This window comes from Thunnus thynnus, chromosome 10 (assembly GCF_963924715.1).
Source record: "Thunnus thynnus chromosome 10, fThuThy2.1, whole genome shotgun sequence".
Classification (NCBI taxonomy): domain Eukaryota; kingdom Metazoa; phylum Chordata; class Actinopteri; order Scombriformes; family Scombridae; genus Thunnus; species Thunnus thynnus.
In genome coordinates, this window is record NC_089526.1 from 1,328,406 (window position 1) to 1,353,052 (window position 24,647).

General features: G+C 38.6%; 1 protein-coding gene across 3 annotated transcripts in view; it reads right to left on the reverse strand.

Annotated features, from left to right (window-relative positions):
- The window catches only part of cpne4a (copine IVa), a 79,648-nt gene extending 55,857 nt beyond the window's left edge, over nucleotides 1-23,791 (reverse strand). For 2 of the 3 annotated variants that reach the window (XR_010930279.1, XM_067600308.1), the window contains exons 1-2: nucleotides 23,458-23,791; nucleotides 5,977-6,168 (exon numbers count right to left, since the gene is read on the reverse strand). Coding sequence is in view for 2 of the 3 variants with exons in the window: in XM_067600308.1 (XP_067456409.1) it covers nucleotides 5,977-6,147 (171 nt within the window). In the remaining variant the exon portion in view is untranslated. Of the gene's footprint in view, nucleotides 1-5,976; nucleotides 6,169-20,901; nucleotides 21,351-23,457 lie in introns of those variants that run through there. The other variant, XM_067600309.1, reaches the window with a different exon arrangement.
- Nucleotides 23,792-24,647: the final 856 nt, after the last annotated feature.

Consider the following 24,647-nt stretch of genomic DNA (forward strand, 5'->3'; position numbering starts at 1 on the left):
TATCTCTGTCTGGCGTGTTGCTGTGTATCTCTCTGAAGATTGTTGTGTGTGTAAACCAGAGTCAGATTCCTCGCATACATAAACATATATTTATATATTTACATAAACATATTTGGCCAATAAAGCTGATTCAGATTCTGATAAAATGAAAAATGTTCTAAATGTGTCGGCTGCAGATCAGATCAGATGAACAGTGAAGCTGGAGGTTGTGGATGTTTGACATTGATAAAGTAGTTTGACCCACAGATTGATCAAAGCATTAAAAGATCAATTTTTTTCTAATTTGTCTGAACTTCAGACTGCAGCAGTTAAGAAGCAGCAGATTCGCCGGTTCAGGACTACGGCTGCGTATCAGCTGTTGATCAAAGCACATTTACACTGATGTTGTTCATTAATGTGAACTGTCCCCTATAAATAAACTCAATAAATAAATAAATAAATAAATAAATAAATCCATCTGGCTCACGAGGCTGCAAACATTCTGCTTTCACTAAAGGCGAAGCCTGAAGTTTAGCTGCTAACATCAGTCTTTAACCAATCAAAGACGTCATTAGAGGTGTTTGACATGTGCAGGTAAAGTGAGTCAAATCTTCAGATCAGATATGAAGGAAGCCAGAAGCTCATCATACTCAGTGTGTTTACTCTCTCTCTGTGTTTGGACTCGTTTCCTCCTCTGGGCTTCAGATCAGCAGAGAATCATCGTCACTTTTCTCCTTCATCATCTGTCGCATCAATAATGAACCTGAGCAGCTTCCAAACAGAACAGTTCAGCTCCAGATGGCTGAACAGAGAAGAGAGAAGAGAAGGAGACTGAGGCTCTGCTGTGTTTTATTATCACTGTCGGCGAAGTAAACAGTTTATCTCTAACTGCTGTCTGTCAAACGTTCACCGGGGTTCATCTGCAGAGCAGCACATCGTACCTCAGAGTCCTCAAGTCACGTTCATGCAGTGATGATGGTCTCAGTCTTAAAAAAGAGAAGAAGACACTAAAAGAAATCTGAGGTTTGGCTGCACCAGTCCATCCAACGGAAATCAAGCGGCAACCTCCGGGGCTGAACAATGAAGCCAATGTGGAAGAGCCGTAAACCTGCATTCTCTCTAACGGCCAGCAGGGGGCGACTCCACTGGCTGCAAAAAGAAGTCTGATTGTATGGAAGTCTGTGAGAAAATGAATCTACTTCTCTCTTGATTTATTACCTCAGTAAACTGTTTCCTGATGAGTTTATGGTCTCAATCACTAGTTTCACATCTTCTTCAATACAGCATGATGTTTGTTTTGTAAATTATGGCCCCATTTAATTTAAATATGACGATAAAGCAGCGTATGCTTTAAGGCGTGGCTACATTGTGATTGACAAGGCGCTACCGTGGCGACAACGTTGCTTACGTAACGTAACCGTTGCGTATGGGCGTAGCTGCTGCTATTTCACAGTGTTTTCAGTTCATTAAAGTTAATTGAACATTGTTGCCGCCTAAAAAAGTCTTGTTCAGTGTTTGGTTGTAATAAAAGACCAATCGATGAGTCGGATGATCAGTTTTTCCAGTGAGTACATTTTGTTTTAACGGTTTTAGGCCTGTTTTTCACTAGCAAAAATTAGCATTAGCATTAGCATGATCACTGATAACCATAGATTGTAAATGCATCATGCTAACCAAGCTAGCAGCTAGCGCTATGGTCAGCTCCACCCTCTCGTCCAAATATGGTCACTTCTGGCTCCAAAAATCAAACATGGCGACGGCCGAATCCAAGATGGCGACGGTCAAACAGCTACACTCGAGGCTTCAAAACGGCAGTTCACAAACCAACGGGTGACGTCACGGTGACTTCGTCCATGTTTTTTACAGTATATGATGGAAATATAATAATAATAATATGTGTTCTGCAACTTTGCAATCTCATTGAACAATGTCTCATCAGTTGGTCCATCAGAGTTACAGAAATGTTATTTTTTATTTATAACAAGTAGATGGATTATTGCATCAGTTAATAGGTTGATACTGATTCAGAACTCTGCTGCTTTTTACCATCTGTGCCTCTAAACTGTAGAAGAGCCAGCAGACATCAAACAGGAGCCTCCACAGAGACCTGGTTTCTTTTTAGTGTAGCTGTTAATTAACACATTAGTTTTTTGTTTTCTTTTTAACTGCTTTTTAACTGTTTTCCCTCTTGATTCACAGTTTATTCCTGTAATTTATTAGTGAATTAATTTAGTTTTTGTTTTTTTTATGAAGCACTTTGAACTACTGCTGTGATTATGGGAAGGAAAAGGATGACAATCAAATTAAATACAGGAGACAAACAAACAAAACAAAACAAACAAACAAACAAAGAATACCCTACACAGAGAATTCATAAAACATAGAAACATAGAGGCAGAAAATAAATATAAAAGATACAAAATAAGCTGACTAATATCATGAGGATATGCACGAAGGAATATTATAACAAAAACAATATCAGAGCATATCTAGTGATATAAATAATAAATATCATTATTAGAAATGGATCAACAAACACAAGTTACCCTGAATATGTTATTGACAACGACAAGACTATAAACAATACGAATGATGATTTACTGCCTTCAACAAGTCTTCTGTAAGTGAGACAGAAAGTATAAATATAATTATATAAAGTTTTACCAGTTACAGGACTGTGTCTTTACTCTCCCAGTTCTCTCAGATACTGGAAAAAACTCTTTACTGGAAGGTTGGACAGTTTCACTGAGAAGCAGTTGACCTGCAGCATTAATGGAGTTAATGGAAGAAATAACCAGTTGTATAGATAATAATATGTGGTGGAGTATTTATAGATTTTAAAAAGCATTTAATACCATTGATCACAATATATCAATCAATAAAATGGAACAATATGTAATCAGAGGAGCTGAATCGGTTGAAAAGCTATAAAGGAAACAGGAAACATTTTGTGCAGATACAAATCAACATGTTTAGATGTTATTTGTGGAGTCCCGCAGGGCTCCGTTTTAGGCCCTACGTTGTTTATTTTGCATATAAATGGCATATAAGGTATAAAGAATAATTTGTTTTATTTGTGGACGACATCAATATTGTTCTGGAGACAATTTGCAGCAGCTTTTGGAGGTTGACATGATATAAATGAGTAAATTAAAAATGTGGTTTAACAAATGATCATTAAACATAAAATGTATGTTGTGTGGAAATCATAAGAAGAAGCACACGAGTTGAAGTGATGATAGACGACGTTCATATAGGAAGAATATATGAAAACACATCTCTGGGTGTGATAAACCTGATAGATAAAAACAACACACACTGTGGATCATAAAGCAATGTTCACTCTGTATTGTTTGCTTGTATTACCGTATATGAATGACTGTGTGGAGGTGTGAACAACACCTATAAAAGCATGTTACACTCATTATGCAGACTATCAAAAAAGAGCCGTGAGGATAGTAAACAACGTCAACACACTAACAAGCTGATTTTACAGCCACATGCTTTGAAGTTCATGGATCTGGTTGAATTTAAGACACAAACAATGTACAAGAAAATAATTTACTTCCTGCCATCAAACTGAAGATGTTCTGAGACAAGAGAGGAGGTTCTAACTTAAGACAACGTCGTGTTTCAGTTTGTGAGACTCTGATGAAGAAATCAAACAGTAAAAATATTTCTGTTCAGGTTCAGAAATGAGGAAGCAGAAGGAAACCTCGCTGATGGAGACGATGGTCTAGATTTGTGTTTGATTGTGTGTGAAGCTGATGAACACAGAGGTTGATTGATTAGTACAGAGTAGAGGCAGGACTCCACCTGCATCAAATGTTTATTTATGTTGCTTATTGAGAGTCTGTTGTATATGTTCATTGTTCATTTTATTGATTATTTTGTTTTATTTCTTCTTATGTATGTGTGTGTGTGTGTGTGTGTGTGTGTGTGTGTATATATTTAAATGATCAAAATAAAATTTATTAAAATTTAAATTGTATAAATTGTGCTATATAAATAGATTTTGATTGATTGATTGAAGATTTAACCTTTGAGCTCAGTGTCAGCGAGGACTGGAGTTTTTGTCCAACTTCCTTTTTTGTGAATGTTTAGAGGCTCAGAGAGATAAATTATCTAGTAATTAACAAAAAAAATCAGAGGAAGGTTTGAATAAATAAACATGCATTTCTGCTTTCCTTCCTGCTTAATCATCTCATGTCCTCTCATCTTCTATCTTGTGACCCTTGTGGGGGTCTGGAGCCTCAGGTTGGAACCATGGATGTATTAAGGAGAACTGGAAACCACATTCAAAGATGGTCCCTGATTCACTGAAAGTTGCTCAGAAAAATCATGTTTCTGCAGGCTTCTCACACTCAGAGCGTGCTCAGTATTCTTCTACCGAGCATGCTCAGTAGAGTCCTTCTACCGAGCGTGCTCAGTATTCTTCTACCGAGCGTGCTCAGTATTCTTCTACCGAGCATGCTCAGTAGAGTCCTTCTACCGAGCGTGCTCAGTAGAGTCCTTCTCCAGCTCATTCTGATAGCAGCTGGTGGGATCTCCCCTCAGCGTCTCTATTAGTTTCACTGTGTTGTTTGTTCACTTTGGTGTGACGGTCCGCTGTGTGTACATCATCATTCCATACATGACTGGAGTATCTGAGAAACCCAGGAGGACCTTCAACCAGCAGCTCAAACACCATGAAGACCACAAGCAGAACAACTTAGTGTCTGCAATGACTCATCAGACTTGCCGACAGCTGAAGGACAAACGACACTCCTCTGAGGACACGAGTTGGACAGAGGTTCACCATTTTACTAGTATGTCTTAAACCAACAGTCAGGAGCCCAAATGAACATTAAACCTGTTTCTTGCTGTAATCATTCCTCCTGTTCATACTGACCATTAGAAGATCCCTTCATAATGACCTTACAATGGAAGTGATGGAGGACAAAATCCACAGTCTGAAGCTAATATGAAGCTTCAGCGTCCAAATGAGTCAAATCAAGTAGATATCTTTCAACGTTACAGTCTTTTTAGTGCCAAAGTTCCTCTTTTTGTTACTATACTTCCACCTGCAGCTCAACAGGGAAACACTGTCCGAGGAAACACAAAGAGGGAATTTGATGCTAAAAAGACTGTAAATGTGTCAGATATCCACTTGATATGACTAACTCAGACTGATGAAGCTGAATAGAAGCTTCACACAGACTTTTAAATGACTGTGTGGACACACTGTGGATTTTATCCTCCATCACTTCCATTGAAAGCACATTTGAAGGATCTTTAATATCCAGTATGAACAGGAGGAATGATTACAGACACCTGACTGCTGGTTTAACACACTTAATAAACGATGAACCATCCTTTAACCAAAGTGCTTTTGTTGTCTAAACCTCTGAACACACAGGACCTCTGACCTCTGACCTCTGACCTCTGACTGCAGGGAGATACACACATGTAGCTTCATTCAGTAGAAAAACTGTGAACATGATCCAGCCATAGATGATGTTTGTTAACACAATGTAATTTGGAAAAACCATTTATTGTAATATAAATTTAATTTCTAACAGATTCTTCATTATTTCCACTGCTTCTGTCCAGTGTTGCTGTACTTGAACTCCAACACGACCTTCCAGCTCTTATTTCTCAATGAGAATTTGCCACATCAGCAAGACTCACTATATGAGCTACACGACCCAACCAGCACAGTTCAGCGTCCTGAGATCTAATTATAAAGAATCAGGCTCTATTATGACGAGGAAAACTGGTAGAAACATTGAGGAAAAGAAATTCAAAGAGAGACTCTCCATGGGAGGCAAATTACACCAGACATGACCAACGTAAATGTGTAAAATATAGTTAAATACAAAATGCAATAATCTAATAATCTAATAAACCATAAACCAAAGCAATAAATCCAAAGAATTCAACCAGACAGTGTTTGAGAGCGTCAACATCATTAGAAACCATTTTAAAAAAGACAGCATGGTTGCCATGGCGACCTACCTCCATCCACTGTCCGTGGGACTGCATCTTGAGGACGATGCAGGGGTCCGGTTTGGACAGAGCATCGCGGTCAGAGATTCCTTTACAGGTGAGCCGCAGCTCCACTTTGGTCAGACAGGGACTGCTGAACAAACCCAGAGAGTTTGCCGCCGACTCGTAGATGTCACTCATGGTGGAGGCGGGACAGGAAGTCTGCACAGGAAACACAACGTTCACAGGATGGATCAGTGTCTTTTTAAACTTTCCTCATCTACTGAAGTTACGTCTCGACAACCTCTAGAACAAGACAACATTTAAAAGCTTTTAAGAACGTTTCAGCATGAACGAACAGCAACTAACCAGCCGCCATGTTGACGTCAGCGATCAAAGAAAACTTTACTGTTTACTTTAACTTAAACGCACAATATGTAATTTCAGCCGCTAGGCGTCTCAATCAAAACAATAACAACAGACGGAGTGTAATGACGGTGTGAAGTAGCAAGGGATCATGGGAGTTGTTGTCTTCCTTGTTAAATAACCAGCTTCACCGGGATAGGATTACACCAGTGTTCATCATTCAGGATGTTTTTACCCGCAGAGGTCTCCTCCTCTCCAGAACAAACGGACCCGGAGATTACAGGTAAAAACACTGAATAAAGCTGTTTCACCTAAAAAATCAGTGTTTCTCCGACGATGTACGGCGACCACCGGACATCCGGTACGGGCTGTTAGCCGAGCTGCTGCTAACACTTGTTCGCTTTATTTCTCTTATAACTTTAGATCCAGACGTTCAGAGGTCTCCTCCTCTCCAGAAACAAATGTACACGCAGATTAAAATCGTTAAAATATTAATTAAAGCTGTTTCACCTAAAAAATCTGTGTTTCTCCGACGATGTTTGGTGACCACTGGACTTCCTGGAGGGGCTGTTAGCCGAGCTGCTGCTAACGTTTGTCCAGTTTATTTCTCTGATAACTTAAGATCCAGACGTCCAATGACTAAAATCCTTCTTCCGGCTAAAAGATATAGTTAAAAACCACCTAAATTTATCATGAAAATGTGGCTTAAAACTGAATAAAAGTCCATTTATAACAGTTTGTGTGGAACAACCACAACGCCGATGTATTATCTTGTATGTGTGTAAGTTACTCTTTGGTAGACGCCATTGTAGCGGACAAACACAGCGCCGCCGTATGCATCTGGTGCGTGTTTACTCTTTGGTAGAGGAGGTATGACGCCATCGACAGGCGACCAAATGAAACGGTCCGTTACTTTGATTAAATTACAGATTTCTCTGAGTTTGAAAACTGTTGGAAACATTTGGGATAATGTAAGTACACAACTCAACAACACATATAACATAGGTCTAGTTGTTTTTACACATTTTAATGTGAAATAATTACAGATTAGAGCTTTAAGCAGCTGTGGTGGGAAAGTTAACCAGATGTTTATTTACTAAACCAACCAGGTCTCAGAATCGAAGGATAAATAATTAAAACTGATGGCTGTAACATTAACCTATTGTATTGTTGAATTATCAAGGAGACTCTTGTGTTTTTGCATTGATGATGTCATTAAATAAACCTTTAACATGAGAAGTGACAGCAGGTCCCTCTCTAACCCTGCAGACGGGTTCATATTGTTAATATGTGGACGTGATAAAACCTGAGAATGAGAACGGGTTGACAAGCACCTAATGATTGATCATTAATCATGTTATTTATCAGAGTTATGAACAGAATAGATCTGCACGACTGTGACGTCTCTTTAACTGCAGGTTATTCACGTTGTATTTATAGAGAGAAGTTGTTGGTTTTTCCATTCACTTCAATACAGTCTGAGTTTGATCACAGCAGCGTCTAGTGGACGTGAGAGGAACTGCAGCTCGACACGCTGCTGCTGCTGTAAAATAAGAATCAATAATAATAAAACGTGTCTGAGAGGAGCTGATGTCAGCCTGTTTATAAGGAGATAAAATAAACTTTACAAGACATTTTCCAGCCTCAAAGTGATCGTTTCATATTTAATTTACATGTAATAATTATGTGGAAATGTTTCCTGTCAGGATTAAAATGGATGCGACCGAATAATAAGATTATTTTAATCCTCTGTCATTTCACTCATTAAACTCCTTCAACTGCATTTGATAAAACAATATGATAATCTGATTATATCATGCAGAGAAATAACCACATTATGTTCAGTTTATCACTTATTTCAAGTCTGAAAGTTTCCTGCATCTGCATCCATTTAGCAGAAATCGCTGCAGTAGATCTATGAACAGTATGAAGCTCATTAAAATTTAACTAGATAAACAACAGGTTTATAATAAAACAACTTAATTACATCACTAACATGTTTAATTCAGATTCTGGACACAGACATGAGTCTCATTATACACAGCAGCAGCTAAATGTACAAAATAAATATTGGATCTTATTCAGTATCAGCAGCTTGTAACAAAATACAACGACAGAAATAATAAAGTCTAGTTTTAATTAAGCCCTTTAACCTTCCAGTGAGAAACAAACAAACACTGTTTGTTCATATTAAAACTCAGACTCAGTCTGTTTGAGGGAAACCAATTTTGTGGTCTGATGTCAGAGAGAAACACATTTCAGATCTCCTGTTTTCATCATCCTCCTTTCATGTGCTCAGTTTTCACTGAAACATGGCGTCTTTCATCAGGAACGAGGCTGAAATATAGCAGCCAGGTAAACCCCAGACCCCCAGACCCCGACAACAGCAGAACTATATAACCTTCATATGATAAAGATGTGAAGTGAACTCAGAAAGAAATCTGCAGATCAGAATCAGATTTATTGGTCAAATATGTTTATGAATACAAGGAATGTGACTCCAGTTTCTATTGGCTCTCAACGTCCAGGATGTACACAAAGCTGATCAGAGATACATAAACATAAATATATGACGATTATATACAAACAAACAGGTGAAAAAGCTTCATATATACACACAGAAACAACACAGACAGACAGACCTCTTTCCTACAGTTTGCTTATTTTCTATATCTGTCTTCATGTTTGGATCCAAACCAACAATGAACTGATCTACTAACGAGTATTGTGTTTGTATCGAAGCTGATATATCTGATTAAAAACACGTCAGTCAGTCACATCGCTGCACTGGGTCACATGTTCATCACGTTAGTTTGTTAATAACAGCATCATGTTTTCAGTCTCTGGAGAGCAGTTCTGTGTAAGACGCTACTGAGCATGTGCAGGAACACGGTTCTGTTTACAGCTTCGTTAGCTTGTTGTGCTGCAGATAAACAACGTCTGGACTTTATACTGATCTTATTTATTCAGGTTGTCGTTTCCTCTACACTCCAGTGCTGCTGTATAGTTGTATTGTTCTGCTTTGCTTGTGTACTTTCCCCAAAATGGCCTTTTTATTCTTATTTTTATTTATTTATTTTATTATTTCCTTATTTCCTATTTTCTATTCTGATGTTCCTGATGAACATGTGACCTCGTGTGTTCTGACTCTGCTGCTATGAGGCTGCGTGTTAAAGCAGTAAAGAGCTGCGGTGAGACAATAAAACACAATCCAGAAGATTACAGATTAATGCATTTAAAGGTTTATCAGAAGCCAAAAACACTTCACAGCAGTTTGTAACATTCAGTGCTGAGCTGAACTATCAGCAACACAGCAAGCTGAGCTACAGCAGCATAGTTTCATCTTCTTCTTCTTCTTCTTACTAATTACATTTTGTATGATTGGCAGTTTAATAAGTGGTATTTTTATTAGGCCCACTCTATAATAGTACTTATATCTACATACAACCACTTTGGTTTTGTAGAGATTTGCATTTTTGTTGTTCCCTCTGCTGGTTGATGTTAAAAACTAAACCTTTCTTCTGTTCCCTCACGGTGGAAAATGACTCAAAAGTGACCCAGAAATTAAATATGAATTGCATGTATGTGATTGGCCAATGCAGCATCTCGCCAGATGACATCATGTTGCATTGCGGCAAAAGTTTTTTCACGCAGAGATGATGTCCTGGGGATCAAACTGTAAAAGAACAGGAGACGCAAATTAAAAAATATAATATAAAATGTGGAAGAAGTATAAATTAGGAGCTTCTTTGAATCGATATATTAGTTATACGCCTCCACAATCTGCAGCCCGCAGCAGCTAAATCTTCATGTCTGCATTTAGAAAATAAAGGAATAAAACTCAAAATAACTTCCAACCAGACTCAAACATTTCTCATCACGTCTCTGCTCTGATCTTCAGTCTCATCATCTCCATCGCCGATAAACTCCGCCCCTCACAGGAAGCCGTGTGAATCGATCATGTCTCCACCTTGACCACCGGTCACTTCATCACCTCCCCTCCTCCATCCCATCAGCAGCACTCCGGCTCATCTGATTAACCTCCTCTGACCGGCCTGTAATGTTCTGGAAGTTACAGATATCCTCCCGGTAAATAAATCCTCCTCCACGCCGCCCGCTCAGGTTACACAGGATGTAAGGAGGAAGAGAAGGGTCATGGTTAGAGTCCAGGATGCTCGTTTAAAGACGACAACCGCAGCTCTGATCTTACTGAAGAGGATCAGGTTTCACTACAAGGTCACTGCTGTACACCAGTCTGCTCATTACTGCTGTAGAAATGCAATAAAAGTACATTTTTTATGTTCCTATATATCAAAAAAGCCCATAATATACAGTATCTGCATGGTTCATTGGCTTCTTGATCAATATCAGTGAGATCAATACCAGTGATTACTTTTCCAGTTGCTGATTTCTGGCTTAAAAAATTCACCTTCCAGACTGTTTATGCACAGCGACAGAATCTGTATTATATATCTTTCATGAATCTGAGCCATGAAGAAAACAACATGAATTAGTGCTGTTGAGTTATTTATTCTGCTTTTTCCCACCAAACACATTCAGTCAGTCAGAAGTCTGAAGAAAACCATGAAGGGGATCAGCTGCGAGTCCTCGTTTCTCACAATAAACCCATTTTCTTTGCACTTATTGTGCGTCCACCTGTGTCCGTGAAGCCACCCTGAAGCTGAGTTTTGAACTGGATGACATCCGCAGGAGCATCAAAGTTTTTACTGCGTAGCGCTGTAGCATTTCCACATGATTCTCCCAAATATAACTTATAAATGTGAATATAAACAACATGTAGTCTTGATATTGTCCTTCCTTGATGCTAGCATGAAGCTAAAGCTAACATGCCCACACATGTAGAAGACGTGGACATAAAGAAACAGCTTAAAGCTTCTGGAAACTTGAAATCATAAAAATGCATATATGATATTAAAGTTGAGTGTCTCATTAAGCATCCACAAAAATCTGAATGAAAATAAACATTCATAACTATTAGAAAACTGAGTTCAAAAACAGCTCATTTGGCTGCTCGAACCATTTCTCAGGACTATGTGGACGTGTCCTGTTCATGTTTGATTGACAGCTCATTTTCAGCTAAAGTACCACTTTATTTTCTATTCATTCACTAAAACGTTTTGCTGATATTGAATAAATTCCCAAATCTATCAAATGGACCCTACTTGGTTAGACAGGTTGACTAATCGACTAACTAGCAAAACAGGTTAAACCACCCAAATCTGTGTTTTTATTTAACTATACCTCCCGGAGTATGATGCTAATCGTTTTAGCATCTTCCATTCACATACATGAAACAGTTAGCATTAGCTTAAACGTTTTGCTATTAACTACCAAATCTATCAAATAGACACTACTTGTTTGAAAGCTTGAATAATCCACTAACTAGCAAACTAAGTTAGACCACCTGAAACTGTGTTTTTATTTAACTATACCTCCTGGAGTATGGCGCTAATCGTTTAATCGTTCTTGTGTTAAAGTGTAGAGCTGGTTAGTCCTGGTATTATAGGACACTATCATAGGAAACATGTTAGCTGTACATGTAAATATAATCATGTTGTTACATTTGTCTGATGTTATGCTGTTCAGATTTATGAGCATGCAGTTAACATGCTAGCGGCTCTTTAAATGCTAACATGCTCACAATGAAAATGCTAACATGCTAGTGGCTCTGTGAGAAATGCTAACATGTTGATGTTTAGCAGGTATGATGTTTACCATCTTAATTTAGCATGTTATGTTGCTAATATTTGCTAATTAGCACCAAACACAACATGTAGCTGATTAGTTTTGCAGGTTTTTGGTCATAAACCAAAGTGTTGGACAAAATGAAATCATGACCAGATGGTGGCGCCACAGGAAAACTCAGTAGAATACATCCTCTGGAGAACATGAACGTCTGAACCAAATGTCATAACCATCCATCAAATAGTTATTTACAGCTGGTGTCTCAGTCTGAACCACACTGGATGAACCTGACATGCTGCTAACATGCAGGCTACACATTCACACATTTAATCACACATTTCTAATAAAACAATGAGTCAAAATGTTGTTGTGTGTGGTTCGCTGCATACAGACAGGGATGGTGTGTTTTTAAAGAAACAGTCTTATAGTGTTGTAAATTTAATATTTCAGTTTTCAGTGACCTTCAACAAACATAATTTCCCACAAGCCCACAGGCGGTCGCAGGTTAAAGGTCAGCAGCTCGACAGACTGAACCGGTCGAGTGTTGAGCTAAAATGAAAAGAGAGAACTGAACAGTGTGGATGTTTTATAGATGAATAAATAAACCTTTAAAATGGAAAAAACTTCTAAACTTCTGTAACATCCACTTTCTCTCTGTCTGTATGTTCCAAATAATTCAGTTTTGCTAAAAATGTCTTCCAGCAAAGCGTCCTACATTCAAAGAGGACGATGACGGTAAGTACTGAGGATGATGCAGAGAACACAGCTCCTATAATAAATTAAACTTACAAGACAAACTACTTTTCTGTTGTCAGCCTGTTTAGTTGCTTCTGTCAGTCACATATAACCCAGTTACAGTTTAATGGAACCTGAACATTAACCAGAGTCTAAACATAACCATAAAAAGTTCAATGATGTTCCAGTTACTGATTTTAGTGGAAGATAAATGAAACATATTGTCACTAAACAACTGATACGTTCAGTATCAACATTTTTGAGTTGAAAAGTTGAAAAACATAGTTGCTGTTGGAAATTAGTAGAATACTGAAGTACTCAGATACTTTACTGCAGTAAAAATACCAATACAGTGATGTAAAAATACTTCATACAAGTAAAAGTCCTGCATGAAAAATCCTACTACAGTAAAAGTACATAAGTATTATGAGATTGATGTAGTTAAAGTATTGCAGTAAAAGTACATAAGTATTATGTGCTTGATGTAGTTAAAGTATTGCAGTAAAAGTACATAAGTATTATGAGCTTGATGTAGTTAAAGTATTGCAGTAAAAGTACATAAGTATTATGAGCTTGATGTAGTTAAAGTATTGCAGTAAAAGTACATAAGTATTATGAGCTTGATGTAGTTAAAGTATTGCAGTAAAAGTACATAAGTATTATGAGCTTGATGTAGTTAAAGTATTGCAGTAAAAGTACATAAGTATTATGAGCTTGATGTAGTTAAAGTATTGCAGTAAAAGTACATAAGTATTATGAGCTTGATGTAGTTAAAGTATTGCAGTAAAAGTACATAAGTATTATGAGCTTGATGTAGTTAAAGTATTGCAGTAAAAGTACATAAGTATTATGAGCATGATGTAGTTAAAGTATTGCAGTAAAAGTACATAAGTATTATGAGCTTGATGTAGTTAAAGTATTGCAGTAAAAGTAGTGGTTTGGTCCCTCTGACTGATATATTATTATATATGACATCATTAGATTATTAATAGTGAAGCATCAGTGTTAGAGCAGCATGTTACTGTTGTAGCTGCTGGAGGTGGAGCTAGTTTACACTACTTTATATACAGTTAGCTAGTTTAGTCCAGTGGTTCCCAACCTAGGGGTCGGGCCCCTCCAAAGGGTCAGCAGATAAATCTGAGGGGTGGTGAGATGATTAATGGGAGAGGAAAGAAGAAAAAACAAAGTTCTGATACACAAATCTGTTTTCAGTTTTTGGACTTTTTCTCTAATCTTTGATTTTTGCTGAAATATTGGATCATTTGAACATTTATTATATATTTAGTGGAGCTGTTAACAACTCATAGATATTGTCTTTAACAATGTGTCGTATTTATCAAACCTTAGTTTTATAAAGTGAGGTTACAGTTACATTACCGCTGTAATGTCGGCGCCTCCAGAGAGTGATGTATTATGGGTTGATTGTAGCTTTCATGTTGCTAAGCTAGTGAGTTTCTTCCAGTCTGTTATACTCTTCTGATGCTAGCGCCACCATCAGGAAATCCTCAGTATCATATTGTAATGATTGTCTTAAATAATGTAGATCTGACGTGCGGACCGATACGTGTGCAGCTCGATATTAATAACTGATGAAGTCATTAGTTCTTGTCTTTACTTAATAATTCAATATCATTCATCTATATGTGCACTTTAACTCACAGTTAGATCAATGATGAAATAATAATGAATTTGTTGATACATGAAAACATGCATCAAATCACGAGAAGTCATATATTAGTGATACATGTTTAATAAAGATTCTTCCTGTCACGAGTCCCCGAGGACAAACATGACCTTTGACCTTCACCGCAGAGCTCAAAACATAATTTTTGTCCTTCTTCCATCATATATTCACCAAATATCTCACTCAATGTTTGTCACATTCATTTTTAGGGTTGCAGCATAAACTATAAACAGACATTTAATTTGATTACAGGACGTCTAAACTGTCTTTAAAGCAAAGTCAGCGACGGCTACGTGATAACTGAGAGGTTCAGGAGGAATCCAGGCGGGTCAGGAGGGCTCTGAGGTGGATCAGGTTCAAAGGCAACAGCCGAGTGTTTTATAAAATCACATCTATAATGTTCAGCTCATCCAAGCCCGTCTCTCAGGAGGACGCTTTGAAGGAAACATAATGCTGCGTCTTCTTTGTCTCATTCTGCTGCATGAGCTGTAATGTGCTCGTTACTGCCCCCTGAAGGCACAAAACAAACAAGTTTCAAACTGTACTTTTCAGTTTTACAAGAGAAAAGACTTCAAGGATGAAGACTGATGCCTGAAACGCCGCCGGCGGGGCCGGACGTCGCCATTTACATTCGCTTATTCGCGTCTTTGCTACGGAATCTTAAGTGAAGACAAATCACACAAATAAATGAAAAGAAATACACAGTTATTTGTAACTGATGTTTATGACATTTACTGAGTCATATCAGTGTCTGGGTGAATACTCTTTTCTGATTGGCCGGCAGGTTTACGTTAAAAATGTTTATTGCACACGTAGTTTAATCACTCGTTCTACATTCATCTGCTACCAAACCAGTAACCATAGCAACACAGCTGTCAAAGCTTAGTCGTCATGAAGTTTTGAAGAATGAGACGCAGCAGAGGAAGAAGAAGAAGAAGATGATGATGAAGAAGAAAAGAAATAAACCGAGCGAAAGACACCTGAAGAGAAGGATGAGATTAATTAACAAATAATTAACAAAAAGGCAATAAAATGTGCAGTTAATTTGATTTGATTGGTTTATTGACTGGGACAGTTTGCAGTTTGAAACATTGAAGATGCACCAGAGTTAGCCTGAAGCTACAAACTACACACAGCACATCACAAACACCCACAATGTCAGTTAGAACTTGTCAGATTTAAATCAAGACCACAGATGAGTTTAGACTCTTCAGTAGGTTATTGATCATCAGGTAAAAACGCTCCACTGAGACTTTCTCTACCAGAAACTAAACAACACTAATTGGAGAAAAAACTCTGCTGTTCTGCTTAATGACGCCTTACATGAATTTTATGCCTCGGTTCAAGGCTGGGCGGTGAGTGGCTGTTGTCATGACAACAGTAATCTTCATGACCTTTTGATTTTGAATGCAGAACTTCACCAAAAATTTGTGAATGTTGTTATTTTATATCGTTGTTTTTAGGCAGTTTGTCTTCATGTTTTGCCTTTAACGTAAATCTAATCATTGATTATCTCTTAATGATTTACTGTTTTGTCTTTAATAAGTGAATGATTTGTTTTTGACTGAATGTTTCACTATTTTCTGTCACCTTATAGACCAAACAACTAATCAGTTAAATAATCAGCAGATGTTACAGTTAGTTTTAGCTTTAGTGCTTTTAGTGCACTAGAGTGTTTAGTGTTTTAATGTGGGAGGGAAAATTTATGACATAATGAAAAACAATTAATTCAGTCATTAAAGACAAAAGGGTAAATAATTATCATTCAACATGTTTTTCATTCAATAATCTAACTGTGTGCTTTGTTTGACTTGTTTTCATTGAAGCGTTTTTAATTCTGGTTAATTGCTGCTTATCTTCCAGCCTTCTTGTCTTTTTTGCACGTGAAGTTAAACGCTCCGTTTCCCCGCCGCTCCTCAGTTTTTTCCACCTGGAGACGCAGCAGAAGTCATTTAGCTGTAAATTGCAGTTTGCTCTCAGCAGGTGGATGTTGGAGGAGGCTTCATGGAGGCCTGCTGGAGCTTCACAGAGCAGCTTTCAGCTGTTCAGTCAAGCGGTGGATGAATCCTCCCACCAGCTGAGGCTCCGACATCCAACAGCAGATTAAAGAGCTGCTCATGAAAATCACATCACACAGATCCCTGTACAGCTGCAGCACTACAACAGAGTTAATAATTCATGTCATTCAGAGGCGTTCGGCTCAGCGCTCTGCCTCGCTGCTCTCTGTGGTTTCTGGAAACCGAGACGCTTTCTGCCCAGCAGCAAAAAAACATGTTTGTGCAAAACAATAAAAAAGTTTCAGAGCTTCATTCAGACTGAAGAGAGGATGAGAGGACAGAGACACCGTCCGTCTTTACTGCACTGTTTCAGAGTTCACTACATCAATGAAAACAACAAAAACAAGACGAAACCTTTGAAAACAAGAAAAACTATTACGACTGTCTGTTAGAAACAACCGTCATATACAACTAAACTGTGTTCATAAATCTCTGCCCAGATTATGTTCACAGGTAACGAGGTCGTGATCGCTTTGTTGTCTCTCAACATTTCACTCAGACATTCAGTATCAACATTTTCTCATCATGTTGAGAGAAAATGTGATTCAGCAGCGTTACGTATATGATGTTGCAATTTAGTCGTATATGAACGTAACTTCTAGTAGACAGAGTTGAAACTAAAGGATGATGTGAAAGATGGAAAAATGATCTCATGACTGTCCGATATGCCGATATTTCCAACTCACTGTGGCTGATTGCCGATACCGATATATGCACATATTTTTGGTTGGATCCACATGGAGAGCCGGGGCTAACGTAAGCTGAGAGGCTAGCGGAGCGTTAGCCGCAGCATGACCGGAGGGAAGCACAGCCAGCTAACCTCCGCTAGCCTCCCAGCTAACGTTAGCCCCGGCTCTCCATGTGGATCCAACCGGAGCAGTGAAACCTGGTTTGTTATTCAGGTTAAAGTGGGAAGAAGCAGCTGGTCTGACGGGCGGCTGGAAACACCGGGACCGCCGGGGTGAAACAGTCCGTTGAGGGAAGCACAGTCAGGCGGCGGAGGAGAGGGCAACATATCGGCCTCTCATAATCGGCAGAATTTGCCAATGCCGATATTTAATTTTAAAGCTTTTTTCGGCCAATACCGATGACGCGGCGATAATATCGTGCATCCCTAAATGACTGTTTAAATTATTTTTAGACATATCACACACTGAAGCTCCTGATTGGTCCTAAACTGTTTCCACCTGCAGCCAATAATATCTCTTGTTCAGAGGTTGCTAATGCTAATGCTAGAAGCTTCTTAACCTTTACATGCTGTTCAGGTCTAATTTGATCCTTTTTTACATTCGAGAGCAGTAAAAAAAAACACCAGAAACACTTTAAGCCTGAAATTTTATGACTTTTCCTAAAGTGACACAGAATACACTTTTTTATTTTTGTGCAGCTGATACATATCGTTGTATATACTGTAGAGATGTTTCACATCACAGTTGCTGTATGTTAGCTGCTAACTGTCTCTGCAGAGATTTTTAAATCCCCCTGGTGGCAGGTTGCACAAATAACACGTCATCAGAACGTTTCCCGCCACGCCGTTGATCCGGCTCTGTGACGACCTGACCTCCACTGCTGGCTTTTAATTGATTGACAGACCATCTAATAACCCATGTTGTGGACTGTAAGTTCTTATCGTGGCTGCCAACATGCAGCACTATCAGAATATTTGCATTAGTGGTGATATATGCAGATGTGTTGATGTAAATACAGTGTGTATGTGCACATTAGGGATGTGTCCGAAAACAAATACGTTATTTGGAAAAGCACAAATAGTGTTGTTTTTTTTTTACAAATATTTGTTTTATACAAATATTTTAAAAATTATTTGTTTTCAGGAAGAAAAAAAAAACATGTCAAATACCAGCGTGCAGGTCGGTTACATCACTATCTCAGTGTCTCTCCTCTGCTCCGCTGTGACGTCTATCAGCAGGTCTCAGTGAGGGGAGTCACATCCACCTGCTACATGATGCACATTTCCTTCCCAAGGGAACACTTCATGAACACTTATTGTAACACTTTTAATTTTCTAAAATTAAAAGCGTAATAATAAGAAAAACAGGATTTTTAAACCTCTTTCCACTTTTATTCGAATACAAATAATTTTGCTGCCTCAACAAATACAGATACAAATACAAATACTAGGCTCTCTGCACATCCCTAGTGCACATACTGTGTGTTTTATGTATGATTAAGTCTAACTGAGTGAACTGTAATCGTGTGTGTGTGTGTGCTGTAGTGTCTGAAAATGTTCCTATTAGAAGATTAGCCTCGAGCTAAAAGAGATCCAAATAAATAAATAAACAAACCAAATTAATTGGGGAGTTGTTTGTGGACTTTCACACTAACCAGAAGTGTTAAATGATATAAATCCTCTAGATTAAAGTACAAACTCCACAACAACACACAGAAGGGAGTCAAGTGTTTAAAACTGCATACAGACAAACCAGAGCTGCAGACAGACGTAAAGCAGCCTCCATCACTTATAAACCTGCGTCTAACTCTGTCATCTGTCGGCAGCAGTTAAACAGAAAATAAAGGCGCTAATCTACAAACTAAATGTTCCAGTTTGAACTTTTTATCAGCTGCTGCAACGACAAACTGACAGCACAAGACAAAGGGCCGACCAGGAGCCGCTACAGACGTCACTGGTGTCTGTGAGCTCGGTGCCAGCGTTACGTTTCCTGGCTGAAATTACACTTTTCTACACAGATCAGACGCTTCTCTTACTTTATTTAAAGAATATCAGCTTTTCCCATCAAACAGAAGATACAGAGTCCCACAGGTGAGACTGAACAGACTGAACAGAAACTCTTTTGTTCTTCAATCTGTCAAACTGTTAAATCACAGTTTGGGTTCTCAGTCGGCTTCAGAGCAGCCGTGCAGACAGAAAAGTAGGCGTGAAAGAGAGCGATGGAACTGATTAGACTGCAGCTACTTATTCATGATGTCTCCTGTGATAAATGTTTGCAGTATTTGTTCTGTTGTTTGGTTAAAGCGTCTATAATATAAATTCTTATAACTCCACTGTGTTCACAGTCAGTGTGTAATGTGTTCAAGCATCTAGAACATATATTTCTGATGTGTCAGTGTGTAATGTGTTGGTGATGAACCTACAGAGAATCATCAGTGACTCTGCAGCTCCTCTCGGCTTTACGGAGCTTTATAGTGAGTTTCAGCTCATTGTTTATCTGTCCGGCTGCAACTTTACTGTTCTGGTTCACTCTCAGCGTCTCATAGCGTCGTTTTGGCACCAAACGGCAAACAGACACAGTTAGCTGTAGACTAGCTGGTGAACATAGTGGAGCATTTAGCAGCTAAAGAGCCAGATATTTCCCTCAGGAGTTGGTAGAGAGTAAAAACGTTCACCAGGTGGACAGAAACACGACTCCACATGAATGATAATGTTGCTTCGTAACTACTGGATGTGGAAATAAGTTCAACATGTCAACTTAAAGCTGATGATGAGTCAGAGTTGAGTTCACTGCTTGTCTCTGATGGAAACTAGTGAACAAAGTTAATGCAGGTTTAAATGTGTTTTGTTGTGTGAAACAATGTTCACCTCGTACTCAAGACACATTTCAGAAAAATATTCTGATAATAAATTGAACTTAAAGCTCTAATATGTAATTATTCCACATTAAAATGTGTAAAAACAACTAGACCTATGTTATATATGTTGTTGAGTTGTGTACTTACATTATCCCAAATGTTTCCAACAGTTTTCAAACTCAGAGAAATCTGTAATTTAATCAAAGTAACGGTTTCATTTGGTCGCCTGTCGATGGCGTCATACCTCCTCTACCAAAGAGTAAACACGCACCAGATGCATACGGCGGCGCTGTGTTTGTCCGCTACAATGGCGTCTACCAAAGAGTAACTTACACACATACAAGATAATACATCGGCGTTGTGGTTGTTCCACACAAACTGTTATAAATGGACTTTTATTCAGTTTTAAGTCACATTTTCATGATAAATTTAGGTGTTTTTTAACTATGTCTTTTAGCCAGAAGAGGATTTTAGTCATTGGACGTCTGGATCTTAAGTTATCAGAGAAATAAACTGGGCAAACGTTAGCAGCAGCTCGGCTAACAGCCCTTCCAGGAAGTCTGGTGGTCACCAAACATCGTCGGAGAAACATTGATTTTTAGGTGAAACAGCTTTAATTAGTATTTTAACGATTTTAATCTGCGTGTACGTTGGTTTTTGGAGAGGAGGAGACCTCTGCGGATAATTCGGCTCCCGGGAGAAACCGACCGAACGTCTGGATCTAAAGTTATAAGAGAAATAAAGCGAACAAGTGTTAGCAGCAGCTCGGCTAACAGCCCGTACCGGACGTCCGGTGGTCGCCGTACATCGTCAGAGAAACACTGATTTTTTAGGTGAAACAGCTTTATTCAGTGTTTTTACCTGTAATCTCCGGGTCCGTTTGTTCTGGAGAGGAGGAGACCTCTGCGGGTAAAAACATCCTGAATGATGAACACTGGAGTAATCCTATCCCGGTGAAGCTGGTTATTTAACAACGAAGACAACATATCCCATGATCCCTTGCTACTTCACACCGTCATCACACTCCGTCTGTTGTTATTGTTTTGATTGAGACGCCTAGCGGCTGAAATTACATATTGTGCGTTGAAATCAAAGATGTTCTCACTACGTGGACTCTGCTGCTCCGTAACGTCACCTGATTTCCTGCTTTGCTGCCGTCATCATTACTACAGCTGCTAGAGGGCGCTGACGCTGCGACGTTAGCATGTCGCTTCAGGATTCCCCGCTAACTCTCTCCTAGAAATCACCTTCATATTAAACAGTTAACAAGCGTAAACTCTGCCTGGATGATGTTCACAGTGATGAAGCTACATGTATATGTGTCTCTGCAGTGGGAGGTCAGAGGTCAGAGGTCGGAGTCCTGTGTGTGTGTTCAGGTTAGTGAAAGATGCTGCAGTAACTTTCTCCACCAGAAACTAAACAACACTAACTGGAGGAAAAACTCAGCTGTTATACTTAATGACACCTTACATGAAGTTTATGCCTCGGTTCAGGCTGGTGGTGAGTGGCCGTTGTCATGACAACAGTACGCTTCATAACCTTTCGATTTTGAATGCAGAACTTCACCAGGAGTTTGTGAATGTTGTGTTATTTTATATTGTTGACCCCGGTACAGTAGATGTGTGTTAATGTGTGTTGATTATCTCTTAATTATTTAGTGTTTTGTCTTTAATAAGTGAATGATTTGTTTTTGACTGAATGTTTAGAGTCCAGATGAAACTGTATCTAACTGTTATGTTGTAGTGTATGTTGACGTATCTCTGAGTGAAACAGGAGGGGGCCAAACGCCGATCTGAACGTTGAAAAGTGGGCGTGTCATAATGAATCTCAGCTTCTCAGAGTTGAAGATCGATTGACGGGTGGATGTCATGATATTATTGGTTGACGTTACATAAGCACACGTCATATTTTGTTTTTACAGGGAGAAAACGGGATTGGATTTGATATATTGTTAAACAGGTGCACAATATGAGCGAGGATGTGATCTGAAAGGGTTAAAAAGGTATTTTTCAGAGTCTGAACACGACCAGAAACACTTTCACACTGCTGCAGTTTCTACCAGCCGAGATTTTACTGCAACATCAGAGACTTCCCAAATACATTAATTAACAACTCATAACGTTGAGAGAGATTATGATGTTATTATTATGATGTATTTGCTGTTGCAGTTTAGACGTATATGAAGATAATCTCCAGGAGGAAGCGTTGGCTGAATCACTAAAGCAGAGAACTTTCCTCCATCTGTTGTTGGTCCTGAAGAGCGACTCTGCTTCAAGACTTGAATAGTTTCTATTTAGCTCATTAGTTGTAAAGTTGTGTTTTATTAAACTGAGGGACGGTTCAGTCATCACTGTCTTTAATAATCCATTGATTGATCAGTGTATAAAGTTATTAACTTTACTATCATGGAAAACATGTGAGAAGCTGCTGACAGCTTTTTAAAAAATGACACAAAAGAAGAATCAAATATCAAAAACCGTGTCAGTTAATCTCCTGTTGATGGACTGATTGATTCTAGAGTTCTAACATTAACAACAGCAGCTTAATAATAACCAGAAGTCACATCAATAATTCACACAAAGTATCACTGAGCTGGAAATAAACGCTTCATAGATCAATTAATAAGTTGCTGATAAATTGATTTTAGTTCAGCCCTAAAACTGTCAATAATGACTCCTAACTGATCAATAAAGCATTTAATTACAACTTATAAACCCTTTATAAAGGCTGACTTATTAAATATTGGTGCCGATATTGTAATAATATTAACAGTCAACACACAGGTAACACCAGCTGCAGCAGATCCAGACTGCTGCTGCTTCCAAATAAATAAAGAAAACCAATCAAACTAATTCGATTTTTTACACCTCAGGTCCGCAACAGAATCCATAAACCAACAATAAAACACGTCCTGTGTGTTTGTCATCCTGCAGAAACATGAATAAATGCAAAATGAAGTTTGTCTCAGAAGCCTGTTCAGAAATTTTAAACACATTAAATGAATCATCCAGTTTCTGATCATCTGAACACAAAATATTTTTTCTGTTTTGTGAAAGAATTAAAAAAAAAAACAACAGAAAAGAGATTTATATCCTCCAACATCTACAGCCAGAAGAACAACTGAGTAACTCAACATCTGTCCTCTAGAAACTGTTCATAAAATATTCAAAGATCAACTTATTTGAATCACTGACACGTTTATAAATATATTATAAGAAACCAGCGACGCATAAAGATGCTTTAAGATCCTGAACATCATCACAGTCAATCAGCAGCAGTGCAGGAATGTTATTATTACAGTTATTATAAGATCACTGAGAAGATGTGACAGAAAGAAAAACAATAAGAGAGAAATGTGATCAAATATTCAAGTTAATCATCTGAGCGTCACGTGCAGGAATGTCAGAGTTTTTTTACCTTTTCACAGGTGCGTGAAGAAGAAGAAGCTCCGGACTGAGAAAAGCATCAGAAAGTTTCCAGTTTCAGCTCAGACGGACTGAACTGAGATCAGCTCCCCGCTGAGGGACACGCAGCTTCATCATCATCCTCCACCTCCTCCTCCTCCTCCTCCTCCTCCTCTGGCTGCCGAAGAGCCTTTACAGCCTGCAGCCGCCTCTCGCAGCTTTATAGCGGGGGAAGCCTCGCTCTCACACCGCGGAGAGAAGGAGGAGGAGGAGGAGGACGGAGGAGAGGAGAGGAGAGAGGAGCGGGCTGCAGCGCCTCCTGCAGGCCGAGCAGAGGAACTGCAGGCCGGGAGGAGAGATGAGATGGTGGAAGAACTCAGATCCTTTACTGCAGTAAAAGTACCAACACAGCAAAGTAAAAACTACTCCATTACAAGTAAAAGTCCTGCATGAAAAATCCTACTACAGTAAAAGTACATAAGTACCAGTAGTTTAGAGGTACCTGTACTTTACTTGAGTATTTCCATGTGATGCTACTTTCTACATTTCAGAGGGAAATATTGTACTTTCTACTCCACTACATTTATTTGACAGCTTTAGTTACTTTTCAGATGAAGATTTGACACAATGGATAATATAACAAGCTTTTAAAATACAACACATTGTTAAAGGTGAAACCAGTGGTTTCCAACCTTTTTGTCTTTTGACGTCTTACAAAAAGCAGTGTGTAGTCGGGGTCACATTTCACATGTCTATGAGTTGTTAACAGCTCCACCAAATAGTGATTTTTCCCTCTAAACTTCTCACATGCTTTCATTTCAATAAATGTTCAAATGATCCAATATTTCAGCAAAAATCAAAGATTAGAGAAAAAGTCCAGTTGGAGGGGCCCGACCCCTAGGTTGGGAACCACTGGACTAAACTAGCTAACTGTATATAAAGTAGTGTAAACTAGCTCCACCTCCAGCAGCTACAACAGTAACATGCTGCTCTAACACTGATGCTTCACTATTAATAATCTAATGATGTCATATATAATAATATATCAGTCAGAGGGACCAAACCACTACTTTTACTGCAATACTTTAACTACATCAAGCTCATAATACTTATGTACTTTTACTGCAATACTTTAACTACATCAAGCTCATAATACTTATGTACTTTTACTGCAATACTTTAACTACATCAAGCTCATAATAC